Source organism: Triticum dicoccoides, chromosome 1A, assembly GCF_002162155.2.
Source record: "Triticum dicoccoides isolate Atlit2015 ecotype Zavitan chromosome 1A, WEW_v2.0, whole genome shotgun sequence".
Taxonomy (NCBI): domain Eukaryota; kingdom Viridiplantae; phylum Streptophyta; class Magnoliopsida; order Poales; family Poaceae; genus Triticum; species Triticum dicoccoides.
Window position 1 is genome coordinate 32,757,248 of NC_041380.1, and position 21,648 is coordinate 32,778,895.

Genomic DNA, 21,648 nt, shown 5'->3' on the forward strand with positions numbered 1-21,648 from the left:
TATACGGAGGTAGAGGGCACCCCTAGGGACACAAGTTGATCCATGTGATCATATTCTTAGCCGTGTGCGGTGCCCACTTCCACCATAGTCCTCGATAATATTGTAGCGGAGCTTAGGCGAAGCCCTGCGACGGTAGTACATCAAGATCGTCACCACGTCATCGTGCTGACGGAACTCTTCCCCGACACTTTGCTGGATCGGAGTCCGGGGATCGTCATCAAGCTGAACGTGTGCTAGAACTCGGAGGTGCCGTAGTTTCGGTGCTTGATCGGTCAGGTCGTGAAGACGTACGACTACATCAACCACGTTGTGCTAAAGCTTCCGTTGTCGATGTACAAGGGTACGTAGATCACACTCTCCCCTCTCGTTGCTATGCATCACCATGATCTTGCGTGTGCGTAGGAATTTTTTTGAAATTACTACGTTACCCAACAGTGGCATCCGAGCCTAGGTTTTATGTGTTGATGTTATTTGCACGAGCAGAACACAAGTGAGTTGTGGGCGATATAAGTCATACTGCTTACCAGCATGTCATACTTTGGTTCGGCGGTATTGTTGGACGAAGCGGCCCGGACCGACATTACGCGTACGCTTACGCGAGACCGGTTCTCCCGATGTGCTTTGCACAAAGGTGGCTAGCGGTTGACAGTTTCTCCAACTTTAGTTGAACCGAGTGTGGCTACGCCCGGTCCTTGTGAAGGTTAAAACAACACCAACTTGACAAACTATCATTGTGGTTTTGATGCATAGGTAAGATTGGTTCTTGCTTAAGCCCGTAGCAGCCACGTAAAACTTGCAACAACAAAGTAGAGGACGTCTAACTTGTTTTTGCAGGGCATGTTGTGATGTGATATGGTCAAGACATGATGCTAAATTTTATTGTATGAGATGATCATGTTTTGTAACCGAGTTATCGGCAACTGGCAGGAGCCATATGGTTGTCGCTTTATTGTATGCAATGCAATCGCCCTGTAATGCTTTACTTTATCACTAAGCGGTAGCGATAGTCGTAGAAGCATAAGATTGGCGAGACAACAACGATGCTATGATGGATATCAAGGTGTCGCGCCGGTGACGATGGTGGTCATGACGGTGCTTCGAAGATGGAGATCACAAGCACAAGATGATGATGGCCATATCATATCACTTATATTGATTGCATGTGATGTTTATCTTTTATGCATCTTATCTTGCTTTGATTGACGGTAGCATTTTAAGATGATCTCTCACTAATTATCAAGAAGTGTCCTCCCTGAGTATGCACTGTTGCGAAAGTTCTTCGTGCTGAGACACCATGTGATGATCGGGTGTGATAGGCTCTACGTTCAAATACAACGGGTGCAAAACAGTTGCACACGCGGAATACCCAGGTTATACTTGACGAGCCAAGCATATACAGATATGGCCTCGGAACACGGAGACCGAAAGGTCGAGCATGAATCATATAGTAGATATGATCAACATAGTGATGTTCACTATTGAAACTACTCCATCTCACGTGATGATCGTACATGGTTTAGTTGATATGGATCATGTGATCACTTAGAAGATTAGAGGGATGTCTATCTAAGTGGGAGTTCTTAAGTAATATGATTAATTGAACTTTAATTTATCATGAACTTAGTCCTGGTAGTATTAGCATATCTATATTGTAGATCAATAGCTGGCGTTGTTGCTTTCATATGTTTATTTTGATATGTTCCTAGAGAAAATTGTGTTGAAAGATGTTAGTAGCAATGATGCGGATTGAATCCGTGATCTGAGGTTTATCCTCATTGCTGCACAGAAGAATTATGTCCTTGATGCACCGCTAGGTGACAGACCTATTGCAGGAGCAGATGCAGACGTTATGAACGTTTGCCTAGCTCAATATGATGACTACTTGATAGTGTAAGTGCACCATGCTTAACGGCTTAGAATCGGGACTTCAAAGACGTTTTGAACGTCATGGAGCATATGAGATGTTCCAGAAGTTGAAGTTAATATTTCAAGCAAATACCCGAGTTGAGAGATATGAAGTCTCCAACAAGTTCTATAGCTAAAAGATGGAGGAGAATCGCTCAATTAGTGAGCATGTGCTCAGATTGTCTGGGTACTACAATTGCTTGAATCAAGTGGGAGTTAATCTTCCAGATAAGATAGTGATTGACAGAATTCTCTAGTCACCATCACCAAGTTAGTAGAACTTCGTGATGAACTATAATATGCAAGGGATAACAGAAACGATTCCCAAGCTCTTCGTGATGCTGAAATCAACGAAGGGAGAAATCAAGAAAAACATCAAGTGTTGATGGTTGACAAGACCACTAGTTTCAAGAAAAGGGCAAAGGGAAGAAGGGGAACTTTAAGAAGAACGACAAGCGAGTTGCTACTCAAGTGAAGAAGCCCAAGTCTGGACCTAAGCCTGAGACTAAGTGCTTCTGCTGCAAAGGGACTGGTCACTGGAAGCGGAACTACCCCAAGTATTTGGTGGATAAGAAGGATGACAAAGTGAACAAAGGTATATTGGATATACATGTTATTGATGTGTGCTTTACTAGTGTTTATAGCAACCCCTCGGTATTTGATACTGGTTCAGTTGCTAAGAGTAGTAACTTGAAACAGGAGTTGCAGAATAAACAGAGACTAGTTAAGGGTGAAGTGACGATGTGTGTTGGAAGTAGTTCCAAGATTGATATGATCATCATCGCACACTCCCCTATACTTTCGGGATTAGTGTTGAACCTAAATAAGTGTTATTTGGTTTTTGCGTTGAGCATGAATATGATTTGATCATGTTTATTGCAATACGGTTATTCATTAAAATCAGAGAATAATTGTTGTTCTGTTTACATGAATAAAACCTTCGATGGTCATACACCCAATGAAACAAGTTCATTGGATCTCGATCATAGTGATACACATATTCATAATATTGAAACCAAAAGATGCAAAGTTAATAATGATAGCGCAACTTATTTGTGGCACTGCCGTTTAGGTCATATTGGTGTAAAGCGCATGAAGAAACTCCATGCTGATGGGCTTTTAGAATCACTTGATTATGAATCACTTGATTCTTGCGAACCATCCCTTATGGGCAAGATGACTAAAACGCCGTTCTCCGGAACAATGAAGCAAGCAACAGATTTGTTGGAAATCATACATACTGATGTATGTGGTCCGATGAATATTAAGGCTTGCAGCAGGTATCATTATTTTCTGACCTTCACAGATGATTTGAGCAGATATGGGGATATCTACTTGATGAAACATAAGTCTGAAACATTTGAACAGTTCAAAGAATTTCAGAGTGAAGTGGAAAATCATCGTGACAAGAAGATAAGGTTTCCACGATCTAATCGCGGAGACGAATATTTGAGTTATGAGTTTGGTCTTCAATTAAAACAATGTGGAATAGTTTCACAAATTCATGCCACCTGGAACACCACAGCATAATGGTGTGTCCGAACATCATAACCGTACTTTATTGGATATAGTACAATTTATGATGTTTCTTACCGATTTACCACTATCGTTTTGGGGTCATGCATTAGAGACAGCTGCATTCACGTTAAATAGGGCACCATCAAAATCCATTGAGACGACGCCTTATGAACTGTGGTTTGGCAAGAAACCAAAGTTGTCATTTCTTAAAGTTTGGGGTTGCGATGCTTATATGAAAAAGTTTCATCCTAATAAGCTCAAACCTAAATCGGAAAAATATATCTTCATAGGATACCCAAAGGAGACAGTTGGGTACACCTTCTATCACAGATCCGAAGGCAAGACATTCGTTGCTAAGAATGGATCCTTTCTAGAGGAGTTTCTCTCGAAAGAAGTGAGTGGGAGGAAGTAGAACTTGATGAGGTAACTGTACCTGCTCCATAATTGGAAAGTAGTTCATCACAGAAATCTGTTCCTGTGACTCCTGCACCAATTAGTGAGGAAGATAATGATGATGATGTAACTTCGGATCAAGTTACTACCAAACCTCGTAGGTCAACCAGAGTGAGATCCGCACCAGAGTGGTACGGTAATCCTATTCTGGAGGTCATGTTACTTGACCATGACGAACCTACGAACTATGAGGAAGCGATGATGAGCCCAGATTCCGATAAATGGCTTGAGGCCATGAAATCTGAGATAGGATCCATGTATGAGAACAAAGTTGGACTTTGGTGGACTTGCCCGATGATCGGCAAGCCATTGATAATAAATAGATCTTCAAGAGGAAGACGGACACTGATAGTAGTGTTACTATCTACAAAGCTAGAATTGTCACAAAAGTTTTCGACAAGTTCAAGGTGTTGACTACGATGAGAGTTTCTCACTCGTATCTATCCTTAAGTCTGTCCGAATCATGTTAGCAATTGCCGCATTTTATGAAATCTGGCAAATGGATAAACAAAACTGCATTCCTTAATGGATTTATTAAAGAAGAGTTGTATGTGATGCAACAAGAAGGTTTTGTCAATCCTAAAGGTGCTAACAAAATATGCAAGCTCCAGCGATCCATTTATGGACTGGTGCAAGCATCTCGGAGTTGGAATATACGCTTTGATAAGTTGATCAAAGCATATAGTTTTATACAGACTTGCGGTGAAGCTTGTATTTACTAGAAAGTGAGTGGGAGCACTACAGCATTTCTGTTAAGTATATGTGAATGACATATTGTTGATCAGAGATAATGTAGAATTATTCTGCAAAGCATAAAGGAGTGTTTGAAAGGAGTTTTTCAAAGAAAGACCTCGGTGAAGCTGCTTACATATTGAGCATCAAGATCTATAGAGATAGATCAAGACGCTTGATAAGTTTTTTTCAATAAGTACAAACCTTGACAAGATTTTGAAGTAGTTCAAAATGAAGCAGTCAAAGAAAGAGTTCTTCCCTGTGTTACAAGGTGTGAAGTTGAGTAAGACGCAAAGCCCGACCACGGCAGAAGATAGAAAGAGAATGAAAGTCATTCCCTATGCCTCAGTCATAGGTTCTATAAAGTATGCCATACTGTGTACCAAATCTATTGTATACCATACACTATGTTAAGAGAGGGAGTACAATAGTGATCTAGGAGTAGATCAATGGACAGCGGTCAAAATTATCCTTACTGGAATAAGGATATGTTTCTCGATTACGGAGGTGACAAAAGGTTCGTCGTAAAGGGTTACGTCGATGCAAGTTTTGACACTGATCCAGATGACTCTAAGTCTCAATCTGGATACATATTGAAAGTGGGAGAAATTAGCTAGAGTAGCTCCATGCAGAGCATTGTTGACATAGAAATTTGCAAAATACATGCGGATCTGAATGTGGCAGACCCGTTGACTAAACTTCTCTCACAAGCAAAACATGATCACTTTTTGGGTCTTAATCACATAGCGATGTGAACTAGATTATTGAATCTAGTAAACCCTTTGGGTGTTAGTCACATGGAGATGTGAACCAATCACATAAAGATGTGAACTATTGATGTTAAATCACATGGCGATGTGATCTAGATTATTGACTCTAGTGCAAGTGGGAGACTGAAGGAAATATGCCCTAGAGGCAATAATAAAGTTATTATTTATTTCCTTATATCATGATAAATGTTTATTATTCATGCTAAAATTGTATTAACCGGAAACATAATACACGTGTGAATACATAGACAAACAGAGTGTCACTAGTATGCCTCTACTAGACTAGCTCGTTAATCAAAGATGGTTATGTTTCCTAACCATGGACAAAGAGTTGTTATTTGATTAACGGGATCACATCATTAGGTGAATGATCTGATTGACATGACCCATTCCATTAGCTTAGCACCCGATCGTTTAGTATGTTGCTATTGCTTTCTTCATGACTTATACATGTTCCTATGACTATGAGATTATGCAACTCCCGTTTGTCGGAGGAACACTTTGTGTGCTACCAAACGTCACAACGTAACTGGGTGATTATAAAGGTGCTCTACAGGTGTCTCCAAAGGTACATGTTGGGTTGGCGTATTTCGAGATTAGGATTTGTCACTCCGATTGTCGGAGAGGTATCTCTGGGCCCTCTCGGTAATACACATCACATAAGCCTTGCAAGCATTGCAACTAATGAGTTAGTTATGAGATGATGTATTAAGGAACGAGTAAAGAGACTTGCCGGTAACGAAATTGAACTAGGTATTAAGATACCGACGATTGAATCTCGGGCAAGTAACATACCGATGACAAAGGGAACAACGTATGTTGTTATGCGGTCTGACCGATAAAGATCTTCGTAGAATATGTAGGAGCCAATATGAGCATCCAGGTTCCGCTATTGGTTATTGACCGGAGACGTGTCTCGGTCATGTCTACATTGTTCTCGAACCCGTAGGGTCCGCACGCTTAATGTTTCGATGACAGTTATATTATGAGTTTATGAGTTTTGATGTACCGAAGGAGTTCGGAGTCCCGGATAGGATCGGGGACATGACGAGAAGTCTCGAAATGGTCGAGACATAAAGATTGATATATTGAAAGCCTATATTTGGATATCGGAAGTGTTCCGGGTGAAATCGGGATTTTACCGGAGTACCGGGAGGTTACCGAAACCCCCCGGGAGGTATATGGGCCTTAGTGGGCCGTAGTGGAAGAGAGGAGAGGTGGCCAGGGATGGGCTGCACGCCCCTCCCCCCTAGTCCGAATAGAAATAGAAAAGGGGGGAATCCTACTCCCGGAGGGAGTAGGACTCCTCCTGGCGCGCCCTCTCCTGGCCGGCCACCCCCCCCTTTGATCCTTTATATACGGAGGCAGAGGGCACCCCTAGGGACACAAGTTGATCCACGTGATCATATTCTTAGCCGTGTGCGGTGCCCCCTTCCACCATAGTCGTCGATAATATTGTAGCGGAGCTTAGGCGAAGCCCTGCGACAGTAGTACATCAAGATCGTCACCACATCGTCGTGCTGACGGAACTCTTCCCCGACACTTTGCTGGATCGGAGTCCGGGGATCGTCATCGAGCTGAACGTGTGCTAGAACTCGGAGGTGCCGTAGTTTCGGTGCTTGATCGGTCGGGCCGTGAAGACGTACGACTACATCAACCACGTTGTGCTAACGCTTCCGTTGTCGATCTACAAGGGTACGTAGATCACACTCTCCCCTCTCATTGCTATGCATCACCATGATCTTGCGTGTGCGTAGAATTTTTTTTAAAATTACTATGTTACCCAACACTATACTCAATTCTGTCAATTGCTCAACAGTAATTTGTTCACCCACCATAAAATACCTATGCTCTTGAGAGAAACCACTAGTGAAACCTATGGCCCCCGGGTCTATCTTCATCATATTAATCTTCCAATACTTAGTTATTTTCATTGCCTTTTATTTTACTTTGCATCTTTATCATAAAAATACCAAAAATATTATCTTATCATATCTATCAGATCTCACTCTCGTAAGTAACCGTGTAGGGATTGACAACCCCTTATCGCGTTGGTTGCGAGGATTTATTTGTTTTGTATAGGTGCGAGGGACTCGCGCGTAGCCTCTACTAAAGTGATACCTTGGTTCTCAAAAACTGAGGGAAATACTTACGCTACTTTGTTGCATCACCCTTTTTCTCTTCAAGGGAAAACCAACGCAGTGCTCAAGAGGTAGCAGCCAGCTTGATCAATAAATCCCTTTTACTTCCACGGCTATCAAGGCATTACACCTTTACCTGTATAAATGGAGGCTTCATGAGCAGCGATGGGCATGTTAGACGCGTTAGAAACCAATGTTGTTCTCTTCATGACAAACTCTTCACGTCCGTTGAGCAACGTCATTGTCAATTGGGGCAAGTCCATGAGAACCCCAGCCATCTCATTTGTCCTTTCACCACATCTCACATAAACCACAGCTTCAGAACTGGAGTACTACAGAGATTGTTAAACTCAACAGTCAGTATAGAGATGCCACCAAGAAATATATGGAAGGAGCAATTCTCTGGAGCTATTACATCAGGGCAGTAAAGAATGGAGAATTAGTGATCACCTTGGAAAGTGCCTGACTAATAACAGTTTTTCCACGACCAAAAGCACCAGGAATAGCACATGTTCCTCCAAGAACCAAGGGATGCATCAAGCACACGCTGGAACCATCACAAAATAGATAAGACTAAGATTTAATGGACTCAGAGGGCAATAAGAAACTAACATCTGAGAATGTTTGGTTACGTAAGAAGAGAAACCATGATGATAAAACAAAAGAACACATTTTATTATGGAAATTGAAGCTAAAGATAAGTTGTACACAAAGTTGTCCTGTAAGAAGAGGTGTATCCGCAAAAAGCTTTGATGCAACAGGTCTTGGTGTACACACATGCCATGACTGTTGTTCAATAAGTTCAACACAATAAGCTACTGCCTCTGTAATTTAAAATAAAACGTTTTTTGACACTATCATGGACTCTAAAAGATCTTATAAGAAGTTACAGAGGGAGTACCAACTTTCCTAAAAAGAGTTGTATGAAATAACTTTCTTACCTGAAGCATAGTAAATTGCTTTTTCATGCCCTGAAATTCTAACTCTAGCACTGTATCCTGCATACATGACAAGAGTAGTGTTTCAAATAAAGTTAAGCATGGGTAGAACACATGCAGATAAATTAGAAATTGGAATAAAGTGATAGCTTCCACTAACCTATAGGCTGTATTGAACAGCTGAAGCGACGTAATTTACTTTCCCCATAGAACCAGGTGGAAGGGCGACACTGTGGTTCATCAAATTGTTCTCGAAGACAGTCTACAATAGAGTCAGCGAACATTAGCATGTGCACACAGGCCCAAAGCTGCTATCCTCTGTACAGTAATATCCATAAAAGAAAATTCAACATCATAAGAACTTACATCATATAGATCTCCGACTACGAGAACATCTCCAACAGCTGAAGCAAATAATAAAAGGAGATATTTTAGAGGGCCTTCCAAATATTAACAGGAATGTCCCTCGTTCACAGTTAAAATATGCTAAATGCATTACCCAACTTTTTTCACTTAAATTCCCAGAGTGCATCGTCTTTAGATCTAATAGCAATAGTTTTTAGTGGGCGCTTCAAATTTAACAGGAACGAGGTTGTGACAAGTGACACAGATAAAGAGTAAATCAACGGAATGGACTGATTATCAATTTATCATGCTGAGCTTACCTGGATTCCCTAAAAAATGTTCCCGAGGATACCAGGACCCAGCTCAACTGAAAGGGGCTGCAAGTGCACAGCTAGTATTATACTGTTAGAAGAGCAAACAGTGGATCTCAAGGGAAGAATAAAAGGTGTAAAAATGAGAACTGAAAAATTCACATTAATAGTTTTGATAGGTCACACCGCGTAATTATTCGTTATATTCACACCATTTATGTTTTGTTCACTATCAAATAAGCTAAATCCGACCAAAGGTATTGATCTGCTAGGAAAAAAGACACTGATCTGCAATGCTACAGAACTAATAAGATTAAGCTTAGAACTGTGACTGTACAATGCAAATAACTTGGTAGAACCGTGGAAAACGACGTCCTAGTTCTAAAATTTGTAGCACTGCTTTTCCATCTAGCAACTAAAATTAACCATGACAATGTTTACAGTCCTAAACAGCATTATCCATGCTGAACCAGAATCACAAAAAATGCTTCCAAAATTGACAGTATTAATCGAGTTCACTTCCTCTCCTGAAATTGAGAGGACCTGAACAAAGCAAGCCGCATGCACAGCCTGGTGGCAGCCGCAGGCAGGAACATCACATAGGCCGGCCAGCCGCGCGCTCCTCTGTAACATCACTACATCCTTTAACTGGAAATACAATGCTTCAGGAACCTGGTGATCAACAGAGGAAGAAAATTTTAGATAGAAACATGCGTTTCATTGCTGGACTAAAACTAAAAATGTTAAAAATTGAAGCTGTTGCAGGCCTCGCAATGCATCACAGGATCCACTGCAGCTGTAGCAAGAATTCATTATCAAAGGAAACAATGAAGATGTAGCAGGTATTGATCTTTACAGGAATCATTGTCGTTGCTGCTGGTTTTTATTGTGTGTGCACAAATTAGCATCCCAAAGATCAGATAGTTAGGTTGTCTTGGCTATGCATGACACACACAAAATAGTACTTTGTATGAATAGAAAGACATCTTCTAAGAGGCACATACATTGTTCATATAAAAATAGGAGGAAATTGAATTCTTTAATTAAGCCTGCCAAATTTCAAAATTGAAACCTTTGTATGCCTATGCCTGGAAATGGGTCATCCTATACAGAAAGGTCTAGTGCATATACCATTAGTAAGTAATGTACACATACATGTACAGAAGACCCAAGAGCCATGATTGGTACTTCAATTTAGTAGCAAGAGGTTCCATATAGTCGAGAACAAAGTTGGAAAATTCCATCAATAACATTCATTGATTAGAAAGGATTAAACTCAAATTTTGAAGATTCCAACTCCAGTAGTTCCAACAAGGCTGCATACCCCGAGCAGACCTTGGAACAGATAACCTGCACGCGCAAATTCATCTATTCTATCAACATCCTATATTCACCATCCGCCTCTCCCATTTCCTCTCTCCACTGCCTCCTCTCAACCCATCCCGGTAAGCCCCACCTTCCCACCTTCACCTTGTCGATGCATACGGCCTTTGCATCACAGTGCGCAAACCTTCATGATCTAAATAGATCTACCTTTCATGTCAATATATAATGCTTGCTCACAACCCATGACTCAATCTCTTGAAACAACAAAACACGTGGGTTTTTTTTTTAATTGAAACTACAATGTGGTATTCTTTAACTCAAACTACAATGTGCAGATTATATATTTAGATTATTTAGATTATATATTTGAGTAGTTGTGACAAAACAAAACATCACTGCCGATACTATTTTGGATAACCCATATAGCAAAACTTTGGCCTCCTTTTCCTGTAGTTAGGAACTTCAGGAGCATAGCACAAAATGGGATGGGAAGGTAAGCAACAAAACTTCAAATGTATGAGTTGCTTGGACTACAAATTTCTGAAATCCTCACTAATTCAATATGTCCTCATAAACTGTAACCCTTTTAGCGCTGAGTGTGGCATTGGCGTTGGGTCATGATAATTCACATACGGCAATTGTTCCAGAATAATTGTTCCTGCTGTGTGGAAGGATCATGTATGTATGCACTAAAATAATCATAGCCAGAAGGATCATGTATGTAACAGATTATCTTGTGTGGAAAGAACAGAACCACAAACATGTTGTTCAAACAATGCACACTTGAATGTAAAGAAAACTTACTGGCTCGGATGAGATCGTCGGCGGCAGAGGAGGAGCAGAGGAAGGCGGGCGGCGGAGAAGAGGATCGGTGAGCGGAGGGCGGGATGGGCGGGAGGTGGGAGAGGATGGACGGGACGGCAGCTCACGCCCACGGCGGCTCCGGCTGTCCCAAGGCGGCTCCCGCGGCGGGGGCGAGTGGTGGAGGTGGAGTGGCGGCGGCCAAGCTACGGCGGGGCTGCTCCGGCGGCAGGGGAGGCTCCCGACGAGCCGCGGCTGGGGAGGAGGAGGAGGCCGTGCGGCTGGGGAGGCTCCCGGCGACCCGCGGCCGCTTCCCGTGGCTCCGACGGCGCGAGGAGGTGGTGAAGAGCGCGACGGCGGGAGGCGAACGACGCGGCTGCGGGAGGAGGAGGAGGTCATGCGGGAGAAGGAGGAGGTCGTGCGAGTGGGTGCAGGGCATCGATAGACCGTGGCTTATTGCGTGGTTGATAGCGTTAAACACAGAATGATTAAGGGTCATTAGATTTTGACGATGGATGAATGTGATTGTTTGGATCTGCCCTTCTCTTCCTTTTATAGTGGTAATAGATAGTAGATGCACGGTACAGTAAATTATACTCCCTCCGTTCCTAAATACTTGTCTTTCTAGGCATTTCAACAAGTGACTACATACGGAGCAAAATGAGTGAATCTACACTCTAAAATATGTCTACATACATCTGTATGTAGTAGTCATTTGAAATGTCTAGAAAGACAAATATTTAGGAACAGAGGGAGTAGAAACATATTTGCTACTCCCTCCGTTCCAAAATATTTGTCTTTTTAGAGATTTCAAATGGACTATCACATACGGATGTATATAGACATATTTTAGAGTGTAGATTTACTCATTTTGCTTCATATGTAGTCACTTATTGAAATATCTAGAAAAGACAAATATTTAAGAACGGAGAAAGTAGAAAACAATCACATTTTGCTAGGTTGGCAGGAGCCATCCTAGCTTGTTAAGATTTAAAAAAAAAACACTGTTTTTAGGCTGGTGTCTAACTGATTGTATTCCCTCCGTTTCTTTTTACTCTGCATATAAGATTTGGTCAAAGTCAAACTACACGATATTTGACCAAATTTATATCGAAAAATATAAACATCTATAATACTATAACTATAAAGTATGAAAATACATTTCATGATGCATCTGGTAATATATTGATTTTATATTGTGAATCTTGATATTTTTTTTTATAAACTTAGTCAAAGTTAACAAAGTTTGACTTTGACCAAATCTTATATGCAGTCTAAAAAGAAACGGAGGGAGTACTGACTTAGCGATTTTGCTTGTTTTAACTCGTTTTCTGACCGCTCGGCCCCACCTGTCGGGTCCACGTGGCAAAATTGAAGGCGCGGGCCATTTCCCCCGGCGGTCAAAACAGCTCCAAACGTTTCCCTTTGTGTCTCCCGTTTCTTGCAGTCCTTGCGGGAATGGTTGTAAATTGCGAAGGAGTTTTGATGTCGAAGCTGGGGATCTAGATATGAACCGATCTTGGTGGGTTTTTTCTTATTTCTTTTCTATGGAATTTGTTTCATTCCTTTCATGCCCCTGAAGCGTCGCCACCGCATTTCCACCAAGGTTTCATGGGGTGGGACGAGCTCATTTGAAGATTGGCACACAGGCAGGTGATTTTTGGCATGTGCAAGCGAGGTTAATTATGTGTGTAGTAGATCTTTTCATGCTGAAAGAAAACTCAATGGTTATAATTATGTTTGTCTTTTGACCGAGCTCCCTTCCTGGTCCGACTCCTTTGACACCTCCATCCACGGTGACTTCGCCTACTACCGTTGCTTCGTAGGTGACAAGGGAATTGGTCACGCAGAGAAGTGGTGAAAGTTGTCCTTATGTACTCCTATCTAGTCGTAGTTTGTATCAGCTATCGTACTATATTATGTTGTGAACTTGCTACGTCCGATGGTATGAATGCTACGTGTTGAGCTTATCTTTCTTATGTTGATCTATGTCTCATGAGATTATATTGAATCGGAGGTTTCGGTGTGAAGGGGACGACCGTGGATGCCTGACATTATTTAGATGCGCCCATGAACATATAGGAAACTAAATTTGCTATGTCCAGTTGTAGGAGTTTAAGTTTCCCTATGGGGATGCGTTTAAGTAGTGGAGATAGAGATTTTTTTTAAGGTCTTGGAGGTTCGCGAAGGCACCAAGCGAAATGGGCTGGCCAGCCAGGCCCTCTTTTCTCACGTTCGCCGTTGCGCAGCGCTTCACGACCCATGCTGGAACCCGTGATGGTCCACATCCTCTTTACATGTCCACAAGAAAAAAATAGCACATTCACGGAACATATATTTTTTAAAGTCTTACACGGGTATCTGGTGCATCGGTAGCACCACACGTGCAGTGTTGTGGGCGCACCTGATGCGTTCTCGGTGGTGGTGGGCACGACGCACATGGACAAACACATGGTGGGTTTGCCGCCGGTGGAGCCGGCCACGGGTACCCTGTACCGTACCCCCCACCAGCCTGCGTGCGGCACACACACACTGATTGCATCGCATAGCAGCGGGTCCAGTCGATCCCATCTGGTACGGCTAAACGGCTAAATGCGTCGCGCTTTTAACCGGCCGAAAGCAGCAAGGCCGGTCCAAATCATACCCCCCACGCGGTCCACGCGCGCGCTATATAAATAACCTATAGCCCCCTCAGAAAAAAAAAAACAATCCAGTGAACCGCCCATGCTCACCCTCCCGTGCTTCACCACTCCTCCTCAACCTCCACCGACCCGGCCGGTCCGGTCCGGTCCGGTCCCGGCTCCGGAAGTCTCCAGAACCCGGACAACCACCGCCACGCGGGCCCGCATGGCAGGGTGACGTCCCTCACGCGCCGCTACCTCCGGCGAGACCTGCTCGCACCACCCCCTCATAAATACTGGCGCGCCCAAGCCTCGCCGCAGATCGACCGCGCTCGCCCTCTCCGCTTTCCTGCTGCTGGTGCTGTTAACCGGACTCCCCGACGCCGCCGTCGCCGCCAACATGACCGAGGTCTGCGTCAAGGCCGCCGTCGGCCACCCCGACACGCTCGGCGACTGTGAGTCCCCCTTCCCTTCCGTGCTTCCTCGCCGGGTCGATTCCGCGGCGGAGCCCTACCCTAACTGATTTTGGTTTTGGTGGGGTGTCCAGGTCCCTTCTCCCAGAGGGTGCTGCTCACGCTGGAGGAGAAGAAGGTGCCCTACCAGATGAAGCTCATCGACGTCAGCAACAAGCCCGACTGGTCCGCCCCTCCCCCTCCCTCCCCACTAGAATTTCAGTTTCACGCCACCAAAATTCCTTAAGTCGTTACTAGTTTGTTCGCGTTGGGTGAAGCAGAGCAGTGTGGGACTGGGAATTTTATCGTACTTAGTTGCTATGTGTGAGGCCTGCGTGTCGCTTAGATGCCTTCTATGATGTGGCAGATTTTGTAGATACAGGGGGGATGTAGCCCTGGAATTGGGTGTAAATGGATAATGCGTTAAGAACTGAAAGTTGTTACCGTAAGGTAGCTGAAGATAAAAACCAGAGACATAGTTAAATATCTCTCTGGCAACTTTGATAAAAAAAATTACTAGAAAATCTCTTGGTTTACTGCTGCACAGGGGGTTCAGCATTTCGATAAAAAATAACTAGAAATTCTCATGGTTTACTTCTGCACAAGAGTTCAGTATTTCCATCTTGTTCCATAGAAACAGATTTACAGGATGAATTTTATCTATGATGAAGCACAGCAGTGCGGGACTTGGAATTTTCTTGTGGTCACCATGGGTGAGGCTTATGCGTCGCTTAGATGCCTGCTGTGATGTGACAGATTTGGCCTATCTAGTGCAGAATGTGTGGCCCTGGACTGGAGTTGGGTGTACATGCAGAATGTGCTAGAACTGAAAGTTACCGTAACATATTTCGAGATAAAATCAGAGACACAGTTAAATATCTATCTAGTAATTTTCATAAAAAAGAATCAGAAAACCTCTTGATTAGCTGCTGCACAAGGGGTTCAGATGGTAAAAAGGAATTAGAAAAACTCTTTGGTTTACTTCTGCACAAGGGGTTCAGTATTTCGATCTCACTTCAGAAGAACAGAGTTTATAGGATGAATTTCTGGTCTGACTAGTGGGCTACATCTTGAAGGTGATTTACCCAATGCATTTGCACTGTCCAGGCATAAGCTCGGAAGAATTAGAAAATTAGAACTAACTAACAGTAGCTAATATAGGGTAATTGAAATGCTTAACTTGAATTTTTTATGGGCCAAATGTGCCAAGATGAATTGCCAACTATTGCAACTTCTTGGGCATTAAAGCATTACAGACATTATTCTGCAACAACGAGTGCTGCATGATACATTTAACTAGGATTTTCCTATGAAGCAAATAAAACATTGTGCATTTGATTGGCATTGAAAAAAAATCTAAGAGCAGCTACCATTTCCATTTTGCTAGTTCTTATATGGGGTTGAGGCTTTTATCTATGCAGATGTGCATGTTGGGGTAGCTTGATTTGCAACAAGCCTTTGGGTTGATACTGGACAGTATTCTGGCCTACTTTTTGCTAGGTTGCAAGCTTAAAGCCATTAGGCGTAATCCCCAATGGACCATATGACCAAAGTGTTGCATTTAACTTCTATTTGTTGTCAGTCAGATTTACTGAGCACTTTGGAATTACTTTCATTTACTATTTCGAGGAGCCTGGTCTGTTCTGCATGCATTTTTCCTATATTTTATCTGTAAAAATGAAATGATCAAAAGGAAAAGTTGAAATGATCAAAAGGAGGATCTCAATTTGTAGCATGGCCTTTCACAGTCTGTAACCTTGCTTTTCACAGGGTGGGGGAGCAAACCCACAGTTGTTGTTCCTTCTTTTGTAAGATTGTTGCCTTAATAATCACAATTTCCTTGTAAGCATTGTTAATCTTTTTCAGTCTATATGAACGTGGTAGTGTTCCTTACTGTGTCTAGACGAACATAATAGAAATCGAAACTACTTTACGTATGACAGTTAGCTTTATCCTTGTACAACAACTGATCCAAAGGTCCTGATCCACACACCAGACGTGATGAATGGCTCTGCTGACTTGTAAATCGTACAAAGTGTTGTACGTGTAGTATTCTTCAATAGAAATTCAGCCTTTTGCGGCCACATAATCGTACTCTTTTTCGGCAAATAGAAGCAACTATATAGTGAGCAAATGAAATACAGAATGTTTCATGCTTTCACGTGCGGAGTTATTAGTCTTGGTCACCATTTTTATGACATTCTGGAGCATTAGCATCGGCAGTGATCTGATTAAGAAAATAGTGTTACATTTTTCAGACTGAGTCTGTAGGGATTCGATGGTGTTGAGATTGTGGAGCTTACCCCTGTTTGCAAACTTAAACTAATCTACTGTAATGACTCTTTCAGGTTCCTGAAGATCAATCCAGAGGGCAAGGTGCCTGTGTATAACGGTGGTGATGGCAAATGGATTGCTGATTCTGATGTGATCACTCAAGTCATTGAGGAGAAGTACCCAACTCCATCACTTGTGACCCCTGCTGAATATGCATCAGTGTAAGTTCGTAAGTTCCTTGATGGCACATTGCCAAATCCACATCTCTGAAGTTTAAAAACTTTGCTATTTCTTGCATTTCGAGATCCTTTTTATTTATATGGTCTCGTAAGCAGAAATTTGCTTTCATTTCGGCGATATATTTGGCATGTTGCTGCTAGGTTTTATATACTTATAAGGTCTTTGGCGTTGGGAATTGTGATTGTTAGTAGTTTTGTGACAACTTTTTTGCATGATCTCGTAATAAGGGAGTTGCATTTTTCTGCGGTTAGTTACAATAGAAATTGTTTTATCTCTCTTTTCTTGCAAGGTCTATTATGCTATTTTAACAGCTTAGTGGTGCTAGTAATAAACTTGCTCTCTTCCCTATTTAAAAAAGAAAATAAAAAGAGCTTCTAGATGCCTTTGGATTTGAAACTTGAGTTGGTTTCATGGACAATTTGGGCATGATTTCCTCTGAATTAAGGTATTTATGCATCCGTAGAGAGGAGAGTTGGCTACAATAGCATCTGGCAAGTAATTGATTCTGATAACTTAGTGAAATGACTGTAGTAACATGATTTATTTCTGTCTACTAAAAGAACGACAAAATCAGTTTTGATGCCATCTTGTTTCACCAACAAAGTAGTTTAGTAGCCACTCTCCATTTCTTTTACCATGTTCTGAGTATGGTTTCTCAACTTGGTTGTGGCTTGTGATAAACAGGGGATCAAAGATCTTCTCCACCTTTGTCACGTTCTTGAAGAGCAAGGATGCCAGCGATGGTTCGGAGAAGGCACTTGTTGATGAGCTGCAGGCGCTCGAAGAGCACCTGAAGGCCCATGTAAGTAGGCGGAACTGTCTTCGCAGTTGATGTGGCAGTTGCTTTCTGCAGTGGAATGGACATAACACATGCTTCCACAACCAATCCATTATATTCGAGCTGCACTCACTAGCTTCACTATCTCAGCACTCATCCTGTCTGCAATAATTTCATTTTGTCACGTTTCCTAATCGTGCAAGACGTGGGGCCTTTGTTTGTTCAGTCTGAACATCTGGCCTGATCTTCATCTAACAAAACTTTTGCTGGCAGGGACCCTACATCAATGGGGCGAACATCTCCGCTGTCGATCTCAGCCTGGCTCCGAAGCTCTACCATCTCCAGGTCGCCCTGGAGCACTTCAAGGGCTGGAAGGTCCCTGAAACCCTGACCAGCGTCCATGCCTACACCGAGGTAACACACGTTACCTTCTTTTGCCACTTCCAAAATCTTTGTCCATAGATGAAGTTGCCGAGGCTCATGACTATGTTTTCCCCTCACGCAGGCTCTCTTCAGCCGCGAGTCGTTCGTCAAGACCAAGGCGACCAAGGAGAACCTGATCGCCGGGTGGGCGCCGAAAGTGAACCCGTAAGCCCTCCCGCCGCTCGGAGACCCGGCCGATGGGCCTCATCTGTCTAGGTTGGAATAATGCGAGCGAGCCTTGATGTGCTCTGGTTGTCGCAAGACGTGCACTTGCTGCCTGGACTGTGCCCTGCCTGGCTTGTGTGTGTGGGTGTGGGTGATATGTGTGTGGTCTGGTTCTAGCGGGAGTGCAAGTATTGTGGTGTGAACCTCTTTCGTGTGAATGAATAATGGAGCTGCGTAAAATTCAGATTTGTTATGCTGTAGAGAGTGGAGGAGCGCCTCCGAGGAAGTAAGATGTGGTACGCCGTTTCTTCAGTGTCTCCGATGTGACTCGTGAGATGGGGCAGGCAGCAGCGGCTTCTGCATCAGGAGTGGGAATTAATTAAAACTGGAGATGTAGAAAGTAGAAAATTGCCCCCTCACTTGATTCAACAAATTGAACTTCCCACACCTGATGTGTGACCATCAGGCTGATTCAAGCACCAGCTTCTTCAACAAATTAAACTTCAATACCGGATCCGTGTAATTGCTCCCCTCACTTATCTAAGAGCATCTCCAACAGCCGTGGTAAATATCGTGCGCTCGGAGGCGTTTCGCGTGCTCCAGCAGACGCCGCAGGGTTCAAAAATCACGTGGGCGCGGCAGTTTTGACGTGACGCGCGCGCCCAAGCCGGCCAAACACCCACTCGAGCTCCAGCAGACGCCGCAGGGTTCAAAAATCACGCGTGCGCGGCAGTTTTGACGTGACGCGCGCGCCCAAGCCGGCCAAACACCCACTCGAGCGCTTCCTCCCCCCATCTTCCCCCTGCCGCCCCCTTCTTCCTCGCATCTAGCGCCCCGCCGCCACCACCGCGCCCTTCTCGTAGACGCCTTCTCCTCTGTCGCCGACTCCCCCGCCGTTGACATGCCGCTGCGCGCCCGGAGCAGCTTCGGCTACCAAGGCGTCCGCGTCCGGCCCTCCGGCATGTTCTACGCGGAGATCCGCTCCAGTGGTGTGCGTCTCGATCTCGGGACGTTCGAGACCGTGCACGAGGCCGGCCGCGCATATGACGCGGCGGTGTGGCGCCTCTTTAGGACAAGCTTGCACATGAACTTCGACGACGCGCGGACGTGCCAGCAGGCGCAGGACCTCGTGCCTCCGTTGCGGCTAGTTACTGATAAGGACGGTCACGAACACTGCAGACGACAATGTTGCCTCCTCATCGCCGAGGCGGACGAGCTAGCCATGGCAAAATGACGCCAGCGCTACCCGCAGGACGTCGTCAACGAGAACGCCTTCTGGGCGGAGAGGAGGGCAAAGCACCGTGCGGACCGGGCGGACAGGCATCGGGGAAAGGTACTGGCGATATCGCAGTGTGAACTGGGACATGCGTCGTTCTTTGACGACAACAATCCTCTGTGGGATGATGTGTTTCTGTCGACGTCGGACAGCACCACCGAGGAGGAGGACAACTCGGAGTAGTTTCTAGTTTTTATTTGCACCTTAGCTTATCTATTTTTTTGTATCGTAAGACTAGTTTGTGGTGTTGAGTTGAACTATGATATTTGTATTGTTGAATTTTATCTATATGTTGTTTCAATATTGTTCGTATGTGCTCTGGTTGCTCGCGTGCGTCTTTTTTTGCAGCCTGTTGAAGCGGCTCGCGCGCGCAATATTTTGGAGCTGCCGCTGGAGCCGGCGCTTTGCTGCGCGCAAAAACATGTTATTTTGGCGCTGTAAAACTTGTTTCAGCGCGCCGCGCGTTGCGCATCTGTTGAAGTTGCTCTAAAGTGGTTTTGGCACACGAGGCGGATATTTTACCGAATTTTAACCAAAAATTTAAATTGTCCAGAAAAAAAATATGAAAAAAAGGTATGTAAAATCAAAACTACCATTGCTGACCAATATGCGAAAGTTTCAAACCTTTTAGACAAACATATTTCAAAAAATGTAGAAATCCAATTTCAGCCATTTTTTGGGTCAAATTTCAACCATGGATGGGTTCTTTTTCAAAACCGCCATGGATGGGCTCCTAATTAATCATTCTCGGTTAGAAAGAAGCAAAAGGTTCAGGTTCGTTGATTGGTAGGCTTGGTCTGTCACTGTTCCCGGATGCAAAGGTTTTCTTCCTTCTGAGGAACCAGGACGATCTGCCAGGATTTCAGAACCCATCTCTTGTGCTGATGAATCACAGTTCCTATGATGTGAACAAAAGAACATTTTTTTTCTTCTTATTCCTACTAATAGGATATAAGATACTCCCCCCGGTCCTTTTTACTCTGCACATTGAATTTGCCGAAAATCAAACTTTGCTAAGTTTGACCAAATTTATATTAGAAATTATTAGCATCTATAATATGTAATAAATATAATATGAAAATATATTCCAAGATGAATCTAATGATATTGGTGTTGTTATGTGAATTTCTATAATTTTTTGTATAAACTTGGTCAAAGTTGGATGAGATTGACTTCGGTCAAACCTAATATGCAGAGTAAAAATGACCGGAGGGAGTACATGATATTTCATTTGCTACAGGTGTGATTTTCTCACCCTGTGGACCAAAAAAGAGGCACTTGTAAGATTGTAAGATGAGACAATTATTAATAATGCAGTACACATTTAAAATTTACTATCGTACGCGCACCGGTTATTAGGCTGCCTCTAGATGACATGACAACTCCTCATCGATTATTGGCTACGGTATCAACCATGCTCTCTAAGGGCATCTTCAACGCCGATCCTCGAACCTCCCGCAACCGTCTGGAACTGGAATGTAGTTTAGTCACAAACTTGGCAGCCTCATTTAAATCGCAAGCAAACCCATCAACCATGGAGCAGTAACAGCAAAGATTTTGAATGTAGCTTGGGGGTTCGATCTATTTTTCTCGTTTTTTTTGTACTAGCTATGTCATGATACCTAAGATGTTGAATGCAGTTGGATTATTTTCTTCCGGCTTTGTGGGTTCAAGCAATCTAAAAGTTGGACCATCTTCTCTTGTTAGTCTGCCATGTCTCTTATGTTTCAGATTCTTGTTTGGCAGATTAGTTAGTTTGTCTTGTTATTTTTCAGAATTGTTGGTAAACAAGTCGAGGAGAAGTTACTCGTGGCTATTTTGAGCTAGCTATGTAGTTACCATCCTTCCGTAGGGCTAACCGTCGCGGTCAACCAAGTGGACGAACGTGAGGGCAAAATCTTTCCCAGATATAGAGGCTTGGGTATGTGAGAGGTTTCAGATTGTATGAAAATCTCATTCCTAGCATAAAAAAAAAACGCATTTCTGGACGTCGCGACGCGAGGACGTAATAGCCAGTGTCTTTTTTCCCTATCTTTTCTCGACAAAAAAAAATGTCATAAGGACAAAAAAAATGTCACAAGGAATTATAATTTTCAGCCTTCCTTAGCGAGAAAATCCAGAAATTCGTTCCACAAAGGAATCGAACACTGGATGTCAGGGGTGATTCCCCGCAAAAAAA

General features: G+C 43.4%; 1 protein-coding gene and 1 pseudogene across 1 annotated transcript; one reads left to right on the forward strand and one right to left on the reverse strand.

Annotated features, from left to right (window-relative positions):
* Positions 1-7,635: 7,635 nt before the first annotated feature.
* LOC119350480 lies at positions 7,636-8,989 on the reverse strand (annotated as a pseudogene).
* A 5,169-nt stretch (positions 8,990-14,158) lies between these two features.
* LOC119360867 (probable glutathione S-transferase DHAR1, cytosolic) lies at positions 14,159-18,505 on the forward strand. The gene is made up of 6 exons (XM_037626339.1): positions 14,159-14,316; positions 14,409-14,499; positions 16,662-16,808; positions 17,512-17,629; positions 17,879-18,019; positions 18,111-18,505. Exons 1-6 carry the CDS (start codon positions 14,262-14,264, stop codon positions 18,195-18,197), a joined length of 639 nt encoding a protein of 212 aa, XP_037482236.1. The 5' UTR covers positions 14,159-14,261; the 3' UTR covers positions 18,198-18,505.
* The last annotated feature ends 3,143 nt before the right edge of the window (positions 18,506-21,648 follow it).